The sequence below is a fragment of the Myotis davidii genome, unplaced genomic scaffold, assembly GCF_000327345.1.
Source record: "Myotis davidii unplaced genomic scaffold, ASM32734v1 scaffold167, whole genome shotgun sequence".
Classification (NCBI taxonomy): Eukaryota; Metazoa; Chordata; class Mammalia; order Chiroptera; family Vespertilionidae; genus Myotis; species Myotis davidii.
This window is the reverse complement of record NW_006300048.1, coordinates 5,709,207-5,731,720: the sequence shown is the minus strand read 5'-3', so window position 1 is coordinate 5,731,720 and position 22,514 is coordinate 5,709,207. Positions and strand designations below refer to the sequence as shown.

The following is a 22,514-nucleotide window of genomic DNA, read 5'->3' as shown; positions in this document are numbered from 1 at the left end:
CCTGGCACTTTCTCTGAGTGTCCGCAGTCTCCTTACCATCTGTTCTCTACCACTGAGTGATTTCTTGATGCCCACCTCCAGCTGGTCCCCTTCCTCCTTTGAATCCCGGGAGCGCAACCCATTCATTTCTTCTGGTGTTTATCTCATGGCTCCCTCCAGCCAGGCCTGTGTATCCTTGTGCAATGGTGGTGCCTCCCCTCTACCACCTGCTCAGGCGTGAGTCTTTCTGTCCACCTCGAATCATCTCAAAGGCATCACAGGAGTGTGCACACAGTAGATTCTCAGTATGTCATTTTAAAGGAAGAATATACAGAGTATGGTAATACTAAAAAGTTACAGTATTATCTCTGTTTTGTACATTCATGCTTATTCTTTTCATGAGGAATCATGTAAAGAGTGCCCTTAAGGAATGAAATTAGAGGAAAAGAAGTGGCTTAATCCCCATGGATATTTTAAATAAATTATAAATTCAGACCTAAATACTACCCAGGAGTTTCATTACATGCTAAAAAAAATATTTCAGTGATTGATCTGACAATTATCTGGTTAAAAAAGTTCCAAGTTTTCTATGAAACATGTGGTTTCATCTGTGAAAATACTACTGAGGCCATCGACTGGCTGAGCATAGACTGTATTCGCTCTGCCACTGAGGTAATCTGTGTTGAATTATTATTAGCATTTGTTCTCTGGCAGTGATATGGAAGAGTTCAGCCCATTGAATTATGAGATTTTGTTGGTAGTTTATAAATTATAGTTTATCATTAAAAATAATAAAGAGAAGGAAAAACTAGCTCAGTTAAAAATAGGCAGCCTGTTAAACAATTCAATTCACTAGACATTTATTGAATGCCTATTGTATGCTGAATATTGAGATAGGTGTGTGTGTGTGTGTGTGTGTGTGTGTGTGTAAGGTAATCTTTGCTATTGAGAAGATAAAGAGCAGGATCATAATTGATCATCATAGAGTACTTTACAGTGTACTAGAGAAAAAGAAGAGGAAAGCCTGGGTATGCTTTAGGATTTTGCAAATTAATGGGAGGACACATGAATATATGTGTCAACATGCCTATGGAAACAGATAAGAATATATGCATGTAGCTAATTAAACTGTCCTAAAATGTGACTCCTAAGAGTTCAGGGCTGTGTGGACTGAAGGGTCCCAGGTTTGATTTCAGTCGAGGGCCCATGCCCAGGTTGTGGGCTCGATCCCCAGCATGGGGCATGCAGGAGGCAGCTGATCAATGAGTCTCTCTCATCATTGATGTTTCTCTCTTTCTCCCCCCTCCTTTCCTGTCTGAAATCAATATATATATACACACTAGAGGCCTGATGCATGAAATTCATGCAAGGGTAGGCCCTCGCAGCCACCCCGGCTGCTGCCTTGGCCCTCGCAGCCCCGGCTTCAAACAGAAGGTCGTCTGGAAGGTCCTCCAGATGGTTGTTCAGCTGTTCAGCTGTTTGGGCGATTTGCATATTACGCTTTTATTGTATATATATATATATAAGAGTTCAGGGCTGTGGCCTAGGGAAATCTCATTGTCATTTATGGTATGATCTTCTGGAAAACTAGAGATTGGGAGCTTAAGCTTGGCCCTCTTAGGCAGCCCTGAGAGTAGTCCTATGAAGGCTTTTCTTCTCTCTGGGCTTCCAGAAGCCACCCTAAGAGCTCTGCTCTGGGTGCAGATCCCCATATCTCATTATATAGAAGAGGCCCAATGTTCCTGTAGCCTTTTTCTCAAATTGATTGGCTTCACTCATTTGGAAGAACCCCCTGGATTTCTTTTTTTCCAGGAGACTTATGAGTTTGGAGTGGGCTAGGACCAAGGTTGAGTTTCGAGTTTCCCATTCGTTCAAGAAATTCTAGTGATTCTCTACTAAGTGCCAGATCCCAGATCCTGTGCTGAGTTCTGGAAGTGCAGTGTGAAGAACATAGACACACCCCAGCGTTTGCAGAGTTCATTGGGAAGAGGCAATTAAATAATTAAAATACAGCAAGATAAAGGCTATGGTGGGGAAATAGAGCATGATGGGGAATTTATCCTGGAGTTAAAATTTTTCAGTAATCTATTTGCTGCCTGGCTGAGCACAGGGGAATGAAGTGTGGAGGATCACAGACAGATATGTCAAGGTAAACTAACCCAGGCGCTACAAAGGGACTATCAATGGACTTTATAGTCATAGTTGAGAATCTAAAATATAGCTTATATGTTACAGAAAGTTACTATTTTTTAAAAAATATTTTATTGATTTCTAAGAGGAAGGGAGATGGAGAGAGATAGAAACATCAATGATAAGAGAGAATCATTGGTCGGCTGCCGCCTGCATGCCCACTACTGGGAATCGAGCCTGCAAATCGAACCTGGGACCCTTTAGTCTGCAGGCTGATGTTGTATCCACTGAGCGCCAAACCAGCCAGGGCCTGAAAGTTACTATTAAAAGGAATTCCCATGCATCCATCGTTAGAATTTATATATGTGTGCTTTTATGTAAGGAAGCAACCTGTTTCCTCTTAAATGTAGGTTTCTATTGAAGTGTTTGCGATTTGGACTGTATTTTCTCAGGGAAACATCATAAATTATGACCAGGTCCCCAGGCTAGGCCAAAAGGCTATTCTATCTATGCACAATGTTTTTGAGATAAAGTACTGGATTTCTGGTTTAAGATATTTATAAACTGTTTATATTGCTGTGGGAAAATGTTCAGAATTCCAGGTTAGAATACAAGCCAGCACACTTTTCCCTCTGGTCTTTACGGGGAACACAAGATTTCCTTTTTCCCACCCCCTTTCCTTGCCGATCACTCTGAAAACTTCCACCAGGTGCAGGTCCCTGGGACCTGGGATGGGCTGTGGAAGAGACAGGGGCTAACAGGTGGTAAGATGTGTGTGTGTGTGCATGTGTGTGCGCGCGTGTGTGTGCATGCGTGTGTGTGGTCACTGATTGTGCAAGAACACTCCCAGTATTGTTTTAAGTGTTTTATGTGAACCATCTCATTGACTCTTTACAACACACCCAGGGGATGCTACCATTGTTATTTCTGTAAAATGCTGGTGTGTTCTCAGGCTCGTACCTTGGACCTCTTCTCTTCCTCAACTCCCGCACTCAGTCCCATGGCTTTAAGTATCATTTATGTCACCCCCTCTCCCCTGAACTTTGGGCTTGGAGCACCAACTGCTCATCCCCTATGCCCGTGGTCGGCAAACTGCGGCTTGCAAGCCACATGCGGCTCTTTGGCCCTATGAGTGAGGTTCTTCCTAAACCTTAGGAGTACCCTAATTAAGTTAATAACAGTGTACCTACCTGTATAGTTTAAGTTTTAAAAATTTGGCTCTCAAAAGAAATTTCAATCGTTGTACTGTTGATATTTGGCTCTGTTGACTAATGAGTTTGCCGACCACTGCCCTAGGTGAATCATAGGAATCTTCAATGTGTCCTTAAGCGAACTGATTTCGTTCCTCCAAATCTACCCCTCTGTTAGTCTTCCCCATCTTGGTAAATGGCAGCTTTGTGCTTCTAGGTACTCAGGCCAAAACCTTGGCATTATCCTTGATCCTTCCCTACTCCGTATCCAATTCATCCACAGATGCTGCTAGTACATTAAAAATATCCAGAATCTCATGATCTCAACTGCTACCTCTCTGGTCTCTTGTCACCATCACCTCCTGCCTGATTACTGTCAATAGTTTCCTAATTGTCCCCCCGCCCCCACCCTTGCTGTCTTGGTCTATTTTTCAAATAACCACCAGGGAAATTATTTTAAAGCATAAATTAACTTGTCAAATTCCTTTATTCAAAATCACCAGTGGCTTCTCATCCCAGAGCAGATAGCAAAGTCTTCTTCACAGCCCATTAGGTGCTACATGTCCCAGGCTCCTGCTTTCTTCTGAACACATTTCTTACCACCCTCCCTTCCCCACCACATAGCACAGAGGACTCCAACCTGCCGAGCTCCTCTTCCTGTACAGCGTTTTTTTTTTTTTTTTCTGCCAGCTTCTTTACCTGGCAAACCTTTTCCCATATATCTACATGGCTCATCCTTTCTTCCCTCTTAGACACACATTCCTGATGTCCCTATGTAAAACATAGAAAATAACAGTTGCTGATATTATAGTCACACTACAGGAGTTTCAATAGACTGGTAGGATATTCGGAAGGATAACTGTGCTTAAAGGTGCTGAGGGGTGACAACACCGGGAGGGGAGGGATCAAAGACTAAACTGAACATGTTGAGGGCAGAGATCACCCTCCCACTTCTAACCAAGGGCAACCCATGTTTACATAGTCAACTAGACTTGCTTTTGTTTACCCTCATATTATGCACGTTCCACATCTTTTTAAAAGACCCATACACTTAGTAATGCTTCATATTTAGTATTTGAGATAATTGTACATTAAGGTTCTAATGGAAGAAGGTGATTTTAATCAATATTAAAACTAATTTTAAGAAATGTAAAAAATGGAGAAGATGAGAAAGTAAGTAAATGTAAAAAATGGAGGAGATGGAAAGAGGGAAAATAGAGAACAATCTAGATTCATGTAACAAATGTTTTTGAGCATCTGCTATATGACAGACACTGTCATCAGAAAGGTAGAGCTATTAGGTAACCACACAAATAGCAGTAGTTTCTCAAAAAGACAAGCTACCCTAAAATAATGTTTCTTACCTTTCATGCTGTCCCATTCCTGGTACTGAATTGGGCTTCAGGACCCAGTGGTTAGCATTGATCTCTCACATCTTTATGAACAAGAAGCTTCAATTGTGTTGCTGTTTTTCCAGTTAAGCATATGGAATGGTGCTGGGACTGGTTAGGAGAGCAGGAAGGTGAAGGGCCCTAGTTTTCTCCTCTGGTGTAAAGGGCTGCCAATGTCATGTGGGGGTGTGGGCAGGCTCCTCATACTGTTCTAGCTGTTTTTGTCAGGAGTCTGCAGGTTATAGCGATGGAGTGGCCATCTTGATTGTCATGGTGTCAAAGTTTCAAGTGTTTCCATCTGCTCTTTTGGACAAGTAGAAGATGAGGTATATTTTCCTCCCACTTCCTTTCAAGCATGGTCTTTGGCATAAGTCAGTGTAGAGCCTGACAATGTAGAGAGAAGATTGCCACCATTTCTCAAAGGTACACAGGTGATCCAACTCACTTGGCTGTTCCAACTTGTTCCCTTCACTGGCTCAGTCTCTCTCCTTACACCCTCTGTAGGTCTTCTCTGGAAAACTTACCACCAACATGGATTCTAGCCTCATGAGCTGGCCCCTGATCAGTTGTTGGGGGAATGGAAGATAAGGGGAATTGGCCCCTTAGAATACTGGTCCAAATTGCAACAGGCCAGGAAGGACTTTAATAAAGGTTTTATTCTTTTTCTTTTTCTAAGCTAGAATCTTGGCCAGTTCTTTCTTATAAACAACACATGGTACCAGAAGTGGGGGATGAATTATGGGTCATCTGAATTGTGACTTTCTGACATGTGGAGGAAAACTGCGCAGCCTGTGGTGGCTTCTCATTGGGGCTCTTGGCTGAACAGGCTGAGGGCAGGCAGCTCCATGTAAAGAGAAGAGGATCTGGTTTGCAATGCTGAAGTCCAACCAGCATTTGCTCCTGTAGGAACCTACCCAATGTTGGATTGTAAGATTGAAAGAGAGAGGGAGCGGGAGAGGGTAAAGGAAAGAAAGAGGCAAAGAGAAGGAACAACTTTAATCAAGGAATATAAAAGGAACGCAGGGATTTTAAAATGACCTAAAGCATTCAGGGCAGTGACTGACTTTCAGGTGAAGAGTGGACTAGTGATGCAGAATGTTTCCCTATCCTGGCTATTGTGATCAATGATGCATTGAACATGGGAGTGCAGATATTGCCTTAAGATACTGATTTAATTTCCATCCAATATACCCACGTCCATTTACACATGAATCCATAAAGAAGATACACACACACACACACACACACACACACACACACACACTGGAATGCTATTCAACCACAAGAAGGAAAACCTGCCATTTGTGACAACATGGATAGACCCCGAGGGCATTATGCTAAGTGAAATAGGTCAGATGGAGAAAGACAAGTACTGTATGGCTTCACTGATATGTGGCGTCTAGAACAGCTTAATTCATAGAGAGAGGAGAATAATGGTTGCCAGTGGCTGGAAGAAATGGGAAGATGCTAGTTAAAGGGTACAAAATTCCAGTTAAAAGATGATAAATTCTGGGGATCTAATGTATAGTGTGGTAACTATAGTTAACAAGACTGAATTATATACTCAAAAGTTGCTAAGATAGTAGATCTTAAATGTTCTTACTCCAAAAAGATATGGTAATTATGTGAGGTGAAGGAGGTGTTAACTAATTCTGTTGTGGTCATCATTTTGTAATATATAAATGTATCATATTATCACATTATACAGCTTAAACTTACATGATGTTATATGTCAATTATATCTTAATAAAGCCAGAAAAATTATGTAGTTACTATTTATTCATTTAAAAAACAGTAAATTGGTGAGTTACCCTAGCGTTGTATGATAAGGAAAGGAAGGGTGAAAATGTGCTACCTTCTAGATCAGCCGTGGGCAAACTACGGCCCACGGGCCAAATCCGTCTGTTTGAAATGAATAAAACTAAAAAAAAAAAAAAAACAAAAAAAAACCCGTACCCTTTTATGTAATGGTGTTTACTTTGAATTTATATTAGTTCACACAAACACTCCATCCATGCTTTTGTTCTGGCCCTCCGGTCCAGTTTAAGAACCCATTGTGGCCCTCGAGTCAAAAAGTTTGCCCACCCCTGTTCTAGATTTAACTTAGCAGGAGACAATGGAAATCTCTGATTCAGGAAGTCACGCAGTTGAGAAAGAAATAATCAAAGGTGAGCAAAGCTATGGGGTGTCTATTAGGAGAGAGAGAGAGAGAATAAATAAGAGAATGAGAGAATAGCCATAGCTCTGGGTAGAGGCTGCTGGTGTTATATTCCATTTGTTTTGCCAACACCACAGATCAAGATCTGTGCTTGGTGCCAGCCATTACAGGAAGAAGCAAGAATGCTCAACATATGGGAGGAGATGTGAAAACGTCAATAAATGGGCTCGCTTTGCCAAATGTTGTGAATAACAACACATGTGCAGAGAGGAGAGCAGAAAAGAGGCACTGGGCAGCCCTCCCAGGCAGGAGGACGCTTGGCTGGTGGTGGGGTGAGAACCTTCCTGTGAAGTACCCTGGAGTTTCTGGTTAACCACTGATGGCATTTCTATCTCAGGTGGAGAATGGTGCTGAAAGGAAAGAGAATAGCAAGTACAACTTTAAGTCTCAACCAGGAAAAGTACCCAAAAGCTAAGCACATGGACTGAGAAAACACAAGGGAAGTCCTGATATTTATGTCAAACCCTGGGGCTAATGCAGAATATATTTTTCTGAAAAGTAAACAATTATCTAAGTACAGGTGAGTAGTTAAGGTGCAACCGATCATAAGATTAACAAGGGAAAGCCAGTGGTCATTGCACGTGCTAGAGTTCTCTGAGTGATCATGGCTGCTGACTTCTGGACCAAGTTTTTGACCAGGATGATCCCAGTTGGACCTCTCAATAGTCCTGATTTAAAGGTCTGAAAATGGAGGTTGAGTGAGCAAAACCAACTTGCTTAAAATTACCAAGTAAAATGGTTGTGTAAGGAGGATTCAGACCTGGGGTTCAGGGCCCAGCTGCCACCACTAGTTGGTCTTTTCCTCATGGTCAGCCAGCAATGGGTGGGGAGCTGGGATTTCAGTCTGGGACTGTCTGAATTCAAAGTTTTTGCAGTTCTCACTGTGGGAACACCACCTCTTCTAAAGAGCTGAAAAATAGTGTTCCCAGCAAAAATTGGTGGATTTTTGGACTAGGGGGAGGATGTGTAACTAATTTAATCCTTATGCCAACTCTATAAAGTTGGAACCATATGGTTCCCATATTGCATACACTGCCCAGAGATGTTCAGTAACATGTCCAAAGGCACACAGCTAGAAGGTGGCAGTGCCAGGATTCAGACCAAAGCCCACTTTACTTTCCTCTATACTCTATGCCTCTCTACCTGTAAAAAGACTGATGATGCTAGGAAAGAGAAGAAGAGCTCCCTGTGTCATGTGAGACATAGTTATGGAGTTGCTCTGTGGAGAACTAAGGTGGTCAATGCTAATCAGAGTTAATCATTTATGGAGCACTCACAGCGTGTCCCAGTCATTGTTCAAAGTGACTTATTTGTATTAGCTATTCCTCAAAGCAGCAGTCTAAGGATTACGCTCTTTTTTATGCCTACCTTATGGGCGAGGAAACTGACCACAGAGAAGTTAAGTAACTTGCCCAAGATCAGAGCACTAGTGTGCTGGGAAGCTGAGAATTAAATTCAGAACTCTCTGAATTTCATTCCTCTCAAGAAATGTCAGAGGCTACCTTCCAAGGGTATGAAGGTCCTATTTAGGTGCTGCTAGGGTTATCCAGGTGGGGAAGACACAGCTCCTGCTCTCAACATTGCATGGAAGGTAAGAATAAGGAAGGTACAGGGAGAGGCAAAACGAAGTGTTCTGAGACGATGGAGTCCACGAGAGCGGTGATCTCACCTTGTGCAGCTGAAGCTGAGTGGGGTCTGAAGGCAGCGGCTTTCAGGATGAGTGGAGTGTTGATAGGTGGGGATGGGGGTTAGCAGGGGAAAAGCTGGGAAGGGAGGAAGGCTTGAACAGTTGGTCCAGGCCACACAACCATCTATAAGTTTGATGCAGATCAAGTCCTCAGAACAAAGAAAGACTCTAATTGTTTTCTGCTGTTGCTGTTGTTGTTATCACTTTTGACAGAGCTGGAACTTGATTCTGGGACGAGCTTTTTTCTCAGGACTAATGAAAGAGGAGACACACTTGGATAGGAATTCTATAATCTTCTTGGGGATGTCTTGGTTTTCTGGGCTAAAGAACTGTTTTTATTGAACTTGATTGATCATAGTGAGTTATAGAAGATTTTTAATGTGGAAGTGGCATGAACTTCTAGCTGTAGTTGAGGGGGGAAGTAGCATACTGTGTGCTGGGCACTGAGGTTTATCTCTCTCTCTTCTTCCTTTTTTCTCTTGCATTAAAAACCGTTACAATGAAGCCAGCATGATCTGCTAATTTTATCAGGGGAAGTGAAACCTGCCTCCTCGGCCTTCTGACGATTCTGACCATCTGTCCACCCCACCCCTGACCCTCCAGACAGCCTTCTAGTCGGGCTTTTTTCTTACTAGAAGGAAATTGAATTTTCTTGGCTGGATTTTCCTCAAAGGTGCTGCATGTCTCACTCCCTGCTCTTTTCCCTTTTCACTCTATTTCTCCTGATGTGCTCTGTGTACCATCTGAAAGCCGGAGGTGAAAGATGACAGGATAAATCTTACTTTGGCTACCATAGCAACCTTCGCCTGCTTTGCTGTTCACTTGTGAAGTGTCATTCTCCTGTGAAAAGTTGTTTTGCATATAATTACTTGTCTCATCCAGAGGCATGGGACTTTCTTTAAGCTTCTTACAGCAGCAAATGAAAGAATGGTCTTCTGCCTCCAGATTGGGCTCAAGAATACACGCTCCAGATGGTGCAGGCAGAGGGTACCACACGGAGCCTCTTCTTCCCCTTCCACTCTTTTTGTTCTTAGCAGGGAGGGGAGGGGGGGAGGAAAATAGTCAGAAATGGTGAATCTGTGGCCACATTACATAGGCTCTGGTTGAGCTGTGACCTTACAAATGGTTTAAATTTTAAAATCAAGTTCCATTGAAATTGACATATGAAATTTCTAGACCGTTAGCCAGTAAGAAGTGAAGTTTCTAGTTGATCCCAGCAAAACTCCCTCCAGCCTTTTCTGTTCTGTGCTGTGCCCCAGCAGCTGACCCATAGATTCCACATTGCAGTTCCCTTGCCCTCTGGTTTGGCTGATGGAAGGTGCCAGCAGATTAGAGAGAGAGAAAGGGATTTATTCCTCTGGCACCCTCTTGGTGGTGCCACTGTGGATTGGCTACACCCCTCAACCCAAGGTCTGTCAGGGAACCCTCTCATCATAGCTGTGGGGAGGTAAGGTAATTTTCCTTCTACTCTTCCAAGTTCTTCTGGCTGGTCTGTTAATCAAATGGACATGAGACAGATAAACAGAGGGAACTAACCAAATTTATTACATATGCACACACGGGGATCCATAAGAATATGGGACCTTAGAATAAATCTGGCAGTTGAGGCTTACATGACATAGTGATCTAAGAAGTTGTAGTTTTGTCCAGCTGGCATGGCTCAGCAGTTGATTATGAACCTATGAACCAGGAGGTCACAGTTCGATTCCTGCTCAGGGCATATGCCTGGGTTGTAGGCTCGATCCCCACTGTGGGGAGTGCAGGAGGCAGCCAATCAAAGATTCTCTCTCATCATTGATGTTTCTGTGTCTCTTTCCTTCTCTCTTCCTCTCTGAAATCAATAAAAATGTATATTTAAAAAAAAAGAAGTTGTGGTTTGGACTTCAAAGGGTAGGAAGGCAATTCACATGGAGATGGAAAAGCAAATGTAGTTAAGCACATGTTTGCTGAGACATCTTTAGCGATGGGACACAGGATTTGATCCAAGGGACCTTGCTAGGTTCCTCCTTGTCTATCACACACTAGTTCATATAAAACTCCCGTAACCTGTGATGGTAGCTCTCTCTTCCTGGAGCAGGTCCTCTATTTAAATTCTTTTAGGCAGTTAAGGAGAAGGTCAAAGGTTTTTCCTGAGTCCTGTTTCTTGAAAATAACCATCTTAAAATAATCATTACCTCCAAAAGGCATAGTTTTGGGCAGCAACCTGCTTCCCTGCTCAACCCTCCATGTTTCCCTGCTCTGAAAACACCTCCCCTCCTCTCACCTCTTCAGGCCTGGGGTAGCACCAACCCAGGATTTTGCACTATTTTTTGTGAGTTTCCATAGCCTCACCACACCTTTGTAAACAGTCTCTTTTTAAACCCTTTTAAATAGTTGTGTTTGAGCATGCCCTTGGTTTCCTACTGGACCTTGACTAATACAATGACCAAAATTTTTGCTCATTTCATATAATGAACTTATGTTTCATTGTAAGTTAATCTTTGTAGAAATATTTTTCTGTCGTTAAGAACAACTTCCTCATGTTCATATCCTTCATAAAAGACTAGAGGCCCGGTGCGCAAAAATGTGCACAGGTAGGGTCCCTAAGCCTGGCCAGCGATCAGGGCCAATTGGGGCCTTCCAGCTGCTGGCTAGGTCCTTCCTTCTTTCCACATCACCCCCCTGGTGGTCAGCGCACATCATAGTGAGCAATCGAACTCCTGGTCTCCCAGTCCAACTCCCGAGGGGACATTTTGTATATTAGGCATATATATATGATATTTCCTCTATCTCACTTCTCGTGAAGCAAACTTCTTTGAATCACATTTTCTTGTGGGAATGGAATACAAATGTCTAGTTTGTCTTGTCTGATCCTGGATAATTTTGAGGGTCTTCCTTTCCTTTTTATTTTGTCCATTGGAAGAATATACAGGAGTTGTAATTCTTTCTGGGAGAACATGGGCATTAAACCCCTACAGGGGTAAAGACATTACACCTTGGGCGAATTTGTAGTCCCATCACAGCTGTAGAACTCAGTGCAAAAGGAGATGATGGAAACAACTTGCTCCCCCCCACCCCCAACTTTATAAGACTTTATAAAAAGCTGCTTTCTTGGGGAATTGTATTAGCCTACTTTTCTGTGTATAAAGCGCTCACCCTGCTCCTCTTTTCCAACCAAAAATTAAGAAATCAATATTTTAAACAAACGTAAAACAGAACACATTTTTATTTAGTAATTACCGCACGTAATGTTTACATACCAGTACTATGATTTGCAGCATATCACTTTATTCAGCCTCTGTTGCATCACTGCTCTCTTCTTCATCACTATTAGTTCCAGGCATATCAATTTCTTCAACTTCTATTGTATTACTGCTTTCTTCTGAGTTATTGTCTATATATGTGAGATCATCCTCATAAACAGGTGGCATTTCTGAACTAACTCTGTTCGTGTTCTCGTGGCCAACCCTTCTCACCTCATGAAACTGAAGCACCATTTTGCCTTTCCTGTAAAATCAACAATGTTCATTTCACTTTCAAACATTCTTGCTTGACATTGAATAAACTTGGTTGACACCCATAAGCCACTCTGGCACTGCTCCATAATCCAAGTCTTAAGCCTCTGCTCCAAGTTTGGCCTGTTTGACAAGTATGGGCAGCTATGCACCCACTGGGCTCTCTCCTCGGCTGACTTCCGTGTATAAGATGCCCCTCAATTTTCAGTCTAAGGATTTTAGAAAGTAATAGTGCCTTATACATGGAAAAATACGATAATTGAAATATTGTCCTAGGGAAGCTTAAGGTGGAGCAGTGGCTCCAGAGGTGTCCCGAAGGGAGCCGTGAATGAGAAATGTGGATAATTTCCTTTGAAATCTATGAGTTGAAAACTGCTTGGTCCTGTTTCTTTCAATACCAATCCCATATGATATCAAGAATAGCATGATGTGAAAATTCTGCAGTTGAATTAAATAGGTTCCATTATATTTCAGCAAGAGTTCTAACAGATTTCTATGGAGCATAACCTAAGAATATCATGACTCTCCTTTGTATCTCAGGATGGTTGGGATGGTTTTTGGTTACTAATATTATACTTCAATTTCCCTGCAGGACAAAAGTGAGTATAAGGTCTGGCTTATTCCTAAGAGGGTCTACATATTAAAATACCAAAAAGTGTCAAAAGGACCTCACCCAAAAGCCAGACCAAAAATGAAAGCTGATTAAATGATTTAATGGTAAAAAGAGTATTGCTATTTATATACACTTTTTCTTTTAATAGGCTTGCTTTATCCCAGGTATCATGAAAGAATCACTTAATTTTAGAGAGAAAGAAATTTTAAACACAGAAGAAGTTTAACTTGCTTAAAACTTTCAACTTGATTCATTTAACTTTATATTCAACCTAAAAATAGCTATAGCGATATCTTCTCTACTGCTAATTAATACTATATTGCATTCCTAGTTTTACATTAATATTCAAGCTGACACTACAGTCTTTCAGTTCCTCCACACTAACTAATCTCTCATAATCCATTTACTTGTTTTCCAATTAAAATTGAACTTAAACTCATAATGAATTATTCATTAATCATTTCCATTTATCCTATTTCCTTATTTATCCTCCCGGCTGGCTTTAATATGGATTCAAGGCATATTGTTCCTGTTTTGTTGTCCTTATTGCAAAACTTTTAGGTTCCTGTTCTTAATTTTAAAAGCAGATGAATTAAATCATTAGCATTCTTTTTGTCTAAGGAAAAATAAACCCAAAGTTAGGTTGCTTTTTGTATGTTTTGCTCATTTTTCTCCCTTTGTGGATCATTATTTCCTATTTTTAAAAATCTCACGTTCTAGTTTGAATAACCTGGAAGATGAAAAATATAGGCAGGTTTGTTATGAGCATCAATTTAAAGGTTTCAATACTGGAGAAAGCTTTTGTTAAAGGTTATATGTTCCCCTTTCTTGAGGATCTTCAAGCCCAGAGATAAAGAGAGGTCTCTTTTCTTGTGTATCTTCTTTCAATGCTGGAAAGATAAAAATCTCCAGGTGAAAAGACACCTTAGGAAATGCCAACCACCCGTCTCCCTGGTCCTTGGATTCCCTCTGACATTCTGCCAGACAAAGTTGTTACTTGCTCAATGGAGCACCTATACAAGTTACTCCCTTAGACATGAGGCCAGACATTTCTACTTTAACTTTAATTTTTAAAAGATCCAGCGCTCCTTTTATTAAATTGAATTCTTTCTCTCTGGTTAGACTTCTACTCCCTAAACGCCATACACAAAAATTTTATTTCCTCTTCCAGAATTTGAAAGCAACTGTGATTTCTCTCAAGACTTCTTTCCTGTACTTCCTTCTGCTGTGTCTTCCCACGCACCTGTTTCTTAGATGACATGACCTTTGGCCTCTCAATAAGATTGGATCGTCCCCTTAGAAAGATTCCCAGTTTTCCTGTAGTGGGTTGTACTCAGAATTGGCCTTGATGCTTTCTACATATGAGGAAACTCAAGATGAGATAATCACCACCCCACTCCTTCCAGTGTGGCAATAGCCTTTTTTACAGATCACACGTCTCACTATTTATGGTGTGATTTTACTTGATAGTGAAGCTAGGATGAGCATCTCCATGGATGTTTACAATTTTATTTTTCTTGTCATGGCTCTTTGCCATTCTCCTGGGCTTAGCAATCCCCTTTTTATACTCAGCTTAAGACTTTCTAGACCAGAACTCATATGAGCCAATGCACAACTCCCCACTTTCATGAGTTCTACCCTATTCCTAGAAAAATGTAATGTTTTAGGGTTCTGAAACTCATGCATATTGTTAACATTGGGACAATATTGATACCCAACAGAATCAGATGTCTCTTTGAGGTCCCTTCCTGGAGTTTAATTGTACCATATAAATGTTAGGAATGGAAGTAGGGAGTTTTGGAAAGATTAATTCCATGTATAGAAACCAAGTAATATCTAGATCATCCAGATTTATTGGGGGAGAGAACATTTATCTACTATTTACACAGCAACCATTTATTCAATCACTATTTCTTTGACACTGAACAGGCATTTTTAAGTTTCAGGTGGCTAGTCTTAATAGTAGGAAACAAACTGTCTCAATTTTAATGTTTCATTAATGTCCCATTCATGAGTGCTTTTAGGTTATCTGAGGATCTTGGATGAAATAATTTTTCACATTATAGAAAAGTAATGAAATAGTTGAAACGCTTGCCCTGGCCAGGTAGCTCAATTGGGTTAGCGCATCATTCCAATATTTCACATTATAGAAAAGTAATGAAATAGTTGAAATGCTTGCCCTGGCCAGGTAGCTCAATTGGGTTAGTGCATCATTTCAGTATGCCAAGGTTGTGGGTTCTATCCCTGGTCAGGGCACATACAAGAATCAACCAATGAGTGCATCAATAAGTGGGACAACAAATCTCTCTCGCTCTCACTCTCTCTCAATAAATAAAATTTTTAAAAAAAGAAAAAAATCTTCCTCTCTCCAGGCTTCCTTCTCCATTAAAGTGGGTCAAATTCATATTCTCAGTGCCACTAACTGTAACATTTAAATAATCTATCCTGTTGGTGGTGTCTTGGGGAGAGGCATGATTGTTTTGTTTCTTTTATGTTAATTACTTTTTTTTTTTTTAGGAATATCTTTCCCTTCTAATGGAATCTCCAACTAGGCTCATATCAAATATTCAAGGAGTATCTCTAATCGTTCCTCATTTTAATGATATGGTCCTAACCCTCATGCACATTCTCTGGAAGTTGGAAACTTAGTTACACACTTGCCAGAAGTAGATGGCAGCCTCTCTGTAGTGGCAGGTTCCTCCACTACTGACTTGCTCTTGACAAGCCTACACATGGTAATAAATAACTCATTCAAATATTATCTTGGAGGCTCCAGAAGACGTTCACTTGCTTCATTTCATATGATGGTCACACAGTAGACAAGGCCCCAGTGTTTCTCCATTTTGCTGACAAGAAACCCACAGCCAGGAGGCACCAGTTTACACAATGACTAGAACCCAAGTACACCCCCAGGGCTCTCTCCAGTGTTTCATAACATGTCTCTTCTTTGCATAGAAAGACATTTTGAGGTTCTCCCAGGGGAGGCTTTTAAAGTGGATAGTGAGTGGTTTTCCTTTTCCTGATGCATGTAATGCTGGAAATGTATGTTTTCCAAAAGTCAAACAGAAGAATGGTGAAATAACTATGGCGCTGAGTTCCTATGTTGGCTGTTAAAATGAATGTTTCAAAGAATATATAATGATAGAGGGAACTGCTCTTGATTATATCTATGTTTTCTGAAAGAAGCTGAATGCTAAATGGCAAAATCTCAATTTTATTTAAAAAATTATACAGGTGAGAAAGGCACCGAAACTGTACCAAAATATTAGCAAAGTTTTCTCTGTATAGTAGGGTTATGGTGTAATTAGCAGAGTTTTCTCTGTGTAGTAGGGTTATGGTGTAATTAGCAGAGTTTTCTCTGTATGGTAGAATTAGCGTGTAATTTTGTTTTCCTTTTGTATATCATTATGATTTTTTCAGTTTTTTTTTCTTAGTGAACTCATATAATCAAAACCATAAATGTTATTTTGATTATACTGCACAGATTTTTTAAAAACTTTAGCCAGAGGAATCCTTTGAATAATTCTTGCTATCTTTGATTTATAAAATTAGATAAACCAAACCTTGAATTGAAATGATTGGGGGCTTTCCATTGTTCAGGCATATACAATTGAAATAAATAGTATATTATTAGTGTTCATATTTCAAATCAGCCATTATAACTCATTCGATGGTCTGTTTTTTCCTGAAAGTGACTCCTTTTTACATAATTCATTAATTCAGTCAGACATCATTTTGAGGGCTTTCTATACGAACCAGGCTGAACATGAAGTGTAATGTACACACTGATGAAGACAGTCCAGCCTCTGCTCTAAGGAAATATCCATCAATATCCATCTATGTTTGAGACATAGTACAGTAAAACAGTTGTCACAGTGAGGGCACTTCCATGAGAGAAGGCTGTGCAGGTCACTGAGGGACAAAGCAAGGAGGCCACCTTCATGGGCTGTGGGGGAGGTTGGGAGAATTCCCAGAAGAGTTGCCCCTTGAGCCAAAGGGAGCTCTTTTCTCTTGGATAACCAACCTCAGATTTAGAAATAAGGACAACACATGTACATCTTCTTGTAATGTGAGGCAATTGTTGCCTCAAAAGATATTTCACAATATTTAAGAGTTTTAAAATTAATTTAGAAAGATAAACTAATTTTGGATGGTAGGACCTTTGCATTTCTTTATTAGGGAGTTCTTTTAATCTTCAGAATTTCCCTTTCTTTCTGCATATTTGGCTTCATTAAAAGTGAGTGATCATACCAAAGAATAATATTCTTGCTCTGAGATTATCATAATGGTGTCTCTTTATAGGATTTCATGTTGCACATCCTTTTATGTAGTGGTTAATGCTGATTTTGAGTACTTCTTTCATTCCTAGTTCACTCCTCCGCCTCTTCCTACTCTGTTTTATAGGAATAAACTGAGTCATAGAACGATCAGTTGACTTTTCAAAATTATGAGGTGAGTCAGTAATGGAACTGGAAGTTAGAGTTTCTTTGTTCAAAGCTCTGACTTCTCAAATACTTCTCTATAGAAGTAGAATAGATTGTTTGCCAAAATGCATTCACCTTTTAAATCTTTACTGAAAGTAATTAGCTTAAAATAAAGTCTCAGGAAGATAATCTTATTGTTACAATTTAGAACAGAAGTTAAGACCATTTAAGTAGATTAAAATGAGTCCTGAGTGAGGCTTATTATTTGATCTATTTAGTTAATTTGTTCAGCAATAGATTTTAATTCTTTTTGAAAAAGAATAATTGCAACATTCTCAGACCTGTTTAATAACATTTTGGGACCCATTTTGATTAACTTAAAAAATTGTAAATAAGAGGGACAGGATTAAAAGTAAAATCAAAATTGATACTTAATATCTATGTTTCATGCCACTAGATGATTATGACTTTATTATCTAAAAATTTTTCTATAATCCATTTATCAAAAACAATACTATTTTAATGCTCTTAGTTATTATTTTCACTATTAAAATAACTATATTCTAATAATAAATGATTGCCATTATGCATATTATACTAAAATATTGAAGGAACAGTATAATTGAATATGAAGAAAAATAAATACATACAAGTATTTCATTGAAGTTTTTCCTTCTAGTTAAAAATATTCATATATTTTGGATTAACCATAGAACAAAACAAAGCTTAAAATGTGTACCATATTTTTATTTAGAATAAATATTTTATTGATTCCCACACATAACATTGCATTAATTGGAGTTTTAAGAACTTTAGAATATGGGAATGTGTTATTATATTTTATATAGAATAAGATTTTTATTAACCATAATTACAGTGACCTGGTTTTAGAGTTACTACTTCAAATTCTTCCAATTTTTGGCTCTGTCCCAACCTGGCCCAAGATTTTATATATAATGCGCTATTTATATTGTCATCAAATACTGCTTATCAGGGTACCATTTGGGGTTTTTTTTTCCAGGAAAAATAAAAACAAAAATCATAACCTCATCACCAGAGTTCAAGAGAAATATAAGCAGAAACTTATTTTGGTTTGGGGATCCAGACTTTGTGTTTAAACGTCAGGAGGGCTGAGTGACATCTCATGGTAGCACCTTTCTGTTCTTTACTCTGAGGCTGTGCAATGCTGGGGTTAGGGAAAAGGAGTTTACAGAAGATGATCCAGGAGCCACATCATAACTGCCTGTCAGTCTTACCTGCATACCCATGGGCAAGTTGTATGGCCTTCCAGGCCTCTAAATATTGACATTTGCACATAATATTATGATAGCCCCAAAAGAAAAATGTAGAGACTCTCCTTGAAGTATTGGGGAGATGGATAAAATGTACTGCATTATAGACTAGTATCAAAAAGTGGGAAAAAAAACTTTCCAACTGGTTGCAGTTGGGTAGAATTTTGAATGTAAGGAGTGAGGAAATAAAGTTATGGAACACAGATGAGATTAATACTAGAAAGCTTCCTGTTGGGAGTGATGAGCCAAAATAGTACTTGATTTTTCAAGATCCAAGGTTCACAAATTACTTAGAGTAAGCATCCCATGCAGAAGATGTGTGTGTGTGAGAGTCCTCATAGTGGGTAAACTGTTAATTATTAGAGTAACTGTAATCAGGATTCAGGTGGAAACGAAGTAGATTGCACTGCCTTAACTATAGACGTGAACTAATTTTGACCTGCTTGATTTCTAAGTTATAGAAAAGTGAGCTCTGTTGCCAAACTCCCTGGGTTTGAACTCAAGTCCTGCCATTGACTTTGTAAACGTTTCTTACCTTGCGTTGTTCCAAATTTTCCCAAATGTAAAATGGAGAAATATTAGAACCCATCTCATAGACTACTGTGAAGGTTACATAGGCTATTTAATGAATGTAAATCATAGAACAGTTCCGGGAACTCAATAAAGTCTAGGCGGTGGTGGTGGTGGTGTATGAATTCATCATGTACCGAACATATCAAAGCTCTTTCGCACATGTTTTTCTGTTTGAGTCCATTTGACTCTCATAATGAAGCAGAGGCTCAGATAACTGTGTAGCTTTCCCAGGTCCCGCCTCTAGTAAACACTAGCACCTAGGCTCCAGCCCCTGGCTCCCAACTCCTTTTGGAGGATTGTTTTTGGATTTTTTTCATCCCATAGCACTGACTGGTTCTTGCCCAGAAGCAGAGCTGTATGGGAAATTGTGACCCAGAGGTCAAGGGGATAACATGAACTTGCTGGGTCTCCAATAGCCCCCGATTCTCCTCCTGACCCTCCTCCCCTGCTCTGCCCCAGACTCTCCAGTGCCGTGACCTGAACCCCAAGTTTTAAGGAGTCATCAAATTCTACTCTGACACGTGTTTGGCTTTGCATCCTCAGGTATGAGGGGAGACTCTTACTTCATGGGAATGAGGAACCCGGGGCAGCAAGGGCACATCGCAGACGATGGAGGACTGTTCTTGCTCTGCTGCATAGACAGGGACTGGGCTGTAACTCAGTGCTTTGCGGAGGAAGCCTTCCAAGCGATCACCGACTTCAACGACCTCCCCAACTCCTTGTTTGCATGCAACGTTCACCAGTCAGTGTTTGAAGGAGAAGAAAGCAAGGTAAGGCTTTCCTGCTCCTGAAACATGGGCTCTGTGGCATTAGCCCAAAATATGTCCATGGCTCTCTGGTGACTGACGTTGTGAAGTGGTTGAAACTTGTAGCTGGTTTTATTCTTGGCTCACAGAGCAGGAGGAGAAAGGCCTGTTCTATGACTGGCTAACTTTGGAGGCACTGATGACAAGGTGGTAGATGAGACTGTGTTGAATCAAATCTTGTCCTCTGCGACTCACAGGTCTCTCTAACAAAACAAGTGGTGTTAGGAACAGTGATTGCAGGCGATATCCCTTGGGCTAGGAAACAGATGTCATAAAAAAAAAAGAAATTATCAAATTATCTTCCCCTATTATGCCAACAACATAATTCACCTTTCTCTAAACAGCACAAGCTCTGTTTCATCCCTATCTCTCCTGAAGTTGGATGAATATTCTAAAAATAGCTTTCATCCAAGAACTGCAGCAGTTAGAAGAAAGGTAATTTGGTATTGGCCCTCTGAATCTTGCTCATTGATTCCACAGAGGATGGAATTATTATGCGTGTGTTATAAGAATGTGAATGAAAATGGTTAACTCCTTGATTTGAAATGATTGGAGAATGAGGTTGTCTGTGTACAAGCATTTTCCAGAAAATGAAGTTTCCTACTTGAAGAGACAAACTTGACTTAGTGTAAGTATTCTTGGAAATCAGAGTAAAGATTCTGTTGGAGATTTTCCATTTCAGAATTTTCTGACCTTTTAAGTGTGTTGGGTAAGTAGATCAAATGATCAAACCTTCCCTTGTGGACATGGATTTTTAATTGTAAATATCCATGATTATCCTATGTTATAAAACATGGCCGACATTTTGGGAAAGAAAGGCCTTTTTTCTAAAACCGAAGTATGTGGCTCTGTGTGAGATTAAGGGTAGGATTTATGATTTTGCTCTTTCAAAAACAGTTTTTGCCAATTGCTGAAGTCCAAACTCTGTTGTCTGAAAATAATTACCTATGGTATTTTCCCCCCTGGATTTTATGAGTTTTGTAAGCAATTCTGATAGCCCAGAGGATTCGGAATTATTTCAAGCTATTTAAAGATAGTTTTTATAATGCTATTATTTTGGAGTTGAACGATTGAAAAAAAAAATGGACTAAAAATAGACTGAAATCCAAGCACTTAGATGTGATTAGAACCTCCAGAGCTGTCATCACTGGATTATTTGAAGTCAGAAAATAGCACAGAAACTGAGAATTTTACTCTTGGATTATACCCAGGTTATAACACAGATTGTAATTTACTCAGAGCAAGTAATTTCCCCTGAAATCTACCTGATGCTAACTATGAAACAAGGTTCCATGTTTTCTCATTTTATCAGCTACTCACTTAAAAATCAGCAATTAGAAGGATTTTCCTTAGAGATTGAATGGGGATTTTGATTCTTTCCTGATTAACTATTTCCCAGTAGCAGGCGTGCTGCTCAAGAAAGGCTGATCAGGGACCAAAACTGGTTATGTGAAAGCCCGAGGCTTGGGCAGAGTTCATGGCAAGCTGCTCAAGAAAGGCTGATCAGGGACCAGAACTGGTTATGTGGAAAGCCCGAGGCTTGGGCAGAGTTCATGGCGATGTGCCCAGATCTATTTTGATATTCTAATCTGTCATTGAATCAAGGGTTACAAAATATTCTCATTTATTTTGAATACAAAGTTGGTACTTTGCATCTTGACAGATAATATTTGGTTTTAAAATAACCTTGATAAAATATTGAGTTGAAATCAACCAGATGTATATATGTAGTTCAGTGGAACGAGGTTCAAATTCTTTGGATCACATTTTTAGCCAAGAAGGTGAATTTTATACTTAGCCAATGTCTACATGATTCAACTTATTAAATCAGACAGGAAATGGAGATTTGCTAGATCCTAGGATATAAAATAATCGGGTACAGATTACATTTTGATTTAATTACATATATACAGTTTAAAGGTGACAAAACAAGATTATCAGATACCACATGAGCTGACAATAGCCAGGAGGCATGATCCCTGGGATTCTAGGGGGAAAAGTGTTCCTCATTTTCACTGCCACATGTTTGTCTTCAAGTTCCATACTGTCTTCTCTTTACCTCCATTTTCCCCCCACTGCTTTAATGAAGCTCATTGTCTTATTCACCACTCTCTCAGGAACTTCCTACGACAACTTTCAAAGTTCATGAATCTGAACCATGAAGTCTGATGATAGTTATGTTTCCTAAAGGGTGCACATTTGGGGCGCTGTGCTGTACTGGTGGGGAGATATTTTTAGGCAGAGAGGATAAAAAGCAAGAAGCCTTTTTAGCACTTGTTTTTGCCTGTGGGCCAGGCTGACCATGGTAATTGGCTAAAATATTTGGCTTTGAGAAGGTGCCTGGGAGTATATCAGGGAGATAAAGCAGCAGAAATGATGCTTAGTGTTCATTTCAGAGGACCCCGTGGGTAAGCGGTAACACGTGTAACTTGTTTTGGCAGACTTCTCTTTTCTTGATATTGATTAGCTAGATTTAGCTTGTTTCTTGCCATTCTTATAAAGCATGCATTTTCACTTCCTTAGCAGAATAGGAATGAAAAGTTTTGCTTCTATAGCCATCTTTCCTCTATTTTCCCACCTGTCTGAGACACTGCTCCTAAGCCCTTTTCCTTTCTGAGGTGACTTGGAAGGTACTAAATTGTGCTGATCTTAATATGGGTAAGAGGATATTATCTTCTGGTTATGTTTGTTTCTGCTTATCAAAGTGAAAGAGTGTG

General features: G+C 39.9%; 1 protein-coding gene across 3 annotated transcripts in view; it reads left to right on the top strand.

The window, feature by feature from the left end:
• Positions 1-22,514, top strand: part of RCAN2 (regulator of calcineurin 2) — a 251,797-nt gene that overhangs the window by 20,224 nt on the left and 209,059 nt on the right. For all 3 annotated transcript variants that reach the window (XM_006776411.2, XM_015572243.1, XM_015572244.1), the window contains exon 2: positions 19,535-19,761. In XM_006776411.2, coding sequence (XP_006776474.1) covers positions 19,537-19,761 — 225 coding nt within the window. In that variant the 5' untranslated portion in view covers positions 19,535-19,536. The remainder of the gene's footprint in view (positions 1-19,534; positions 19,762-22,514) is intronic.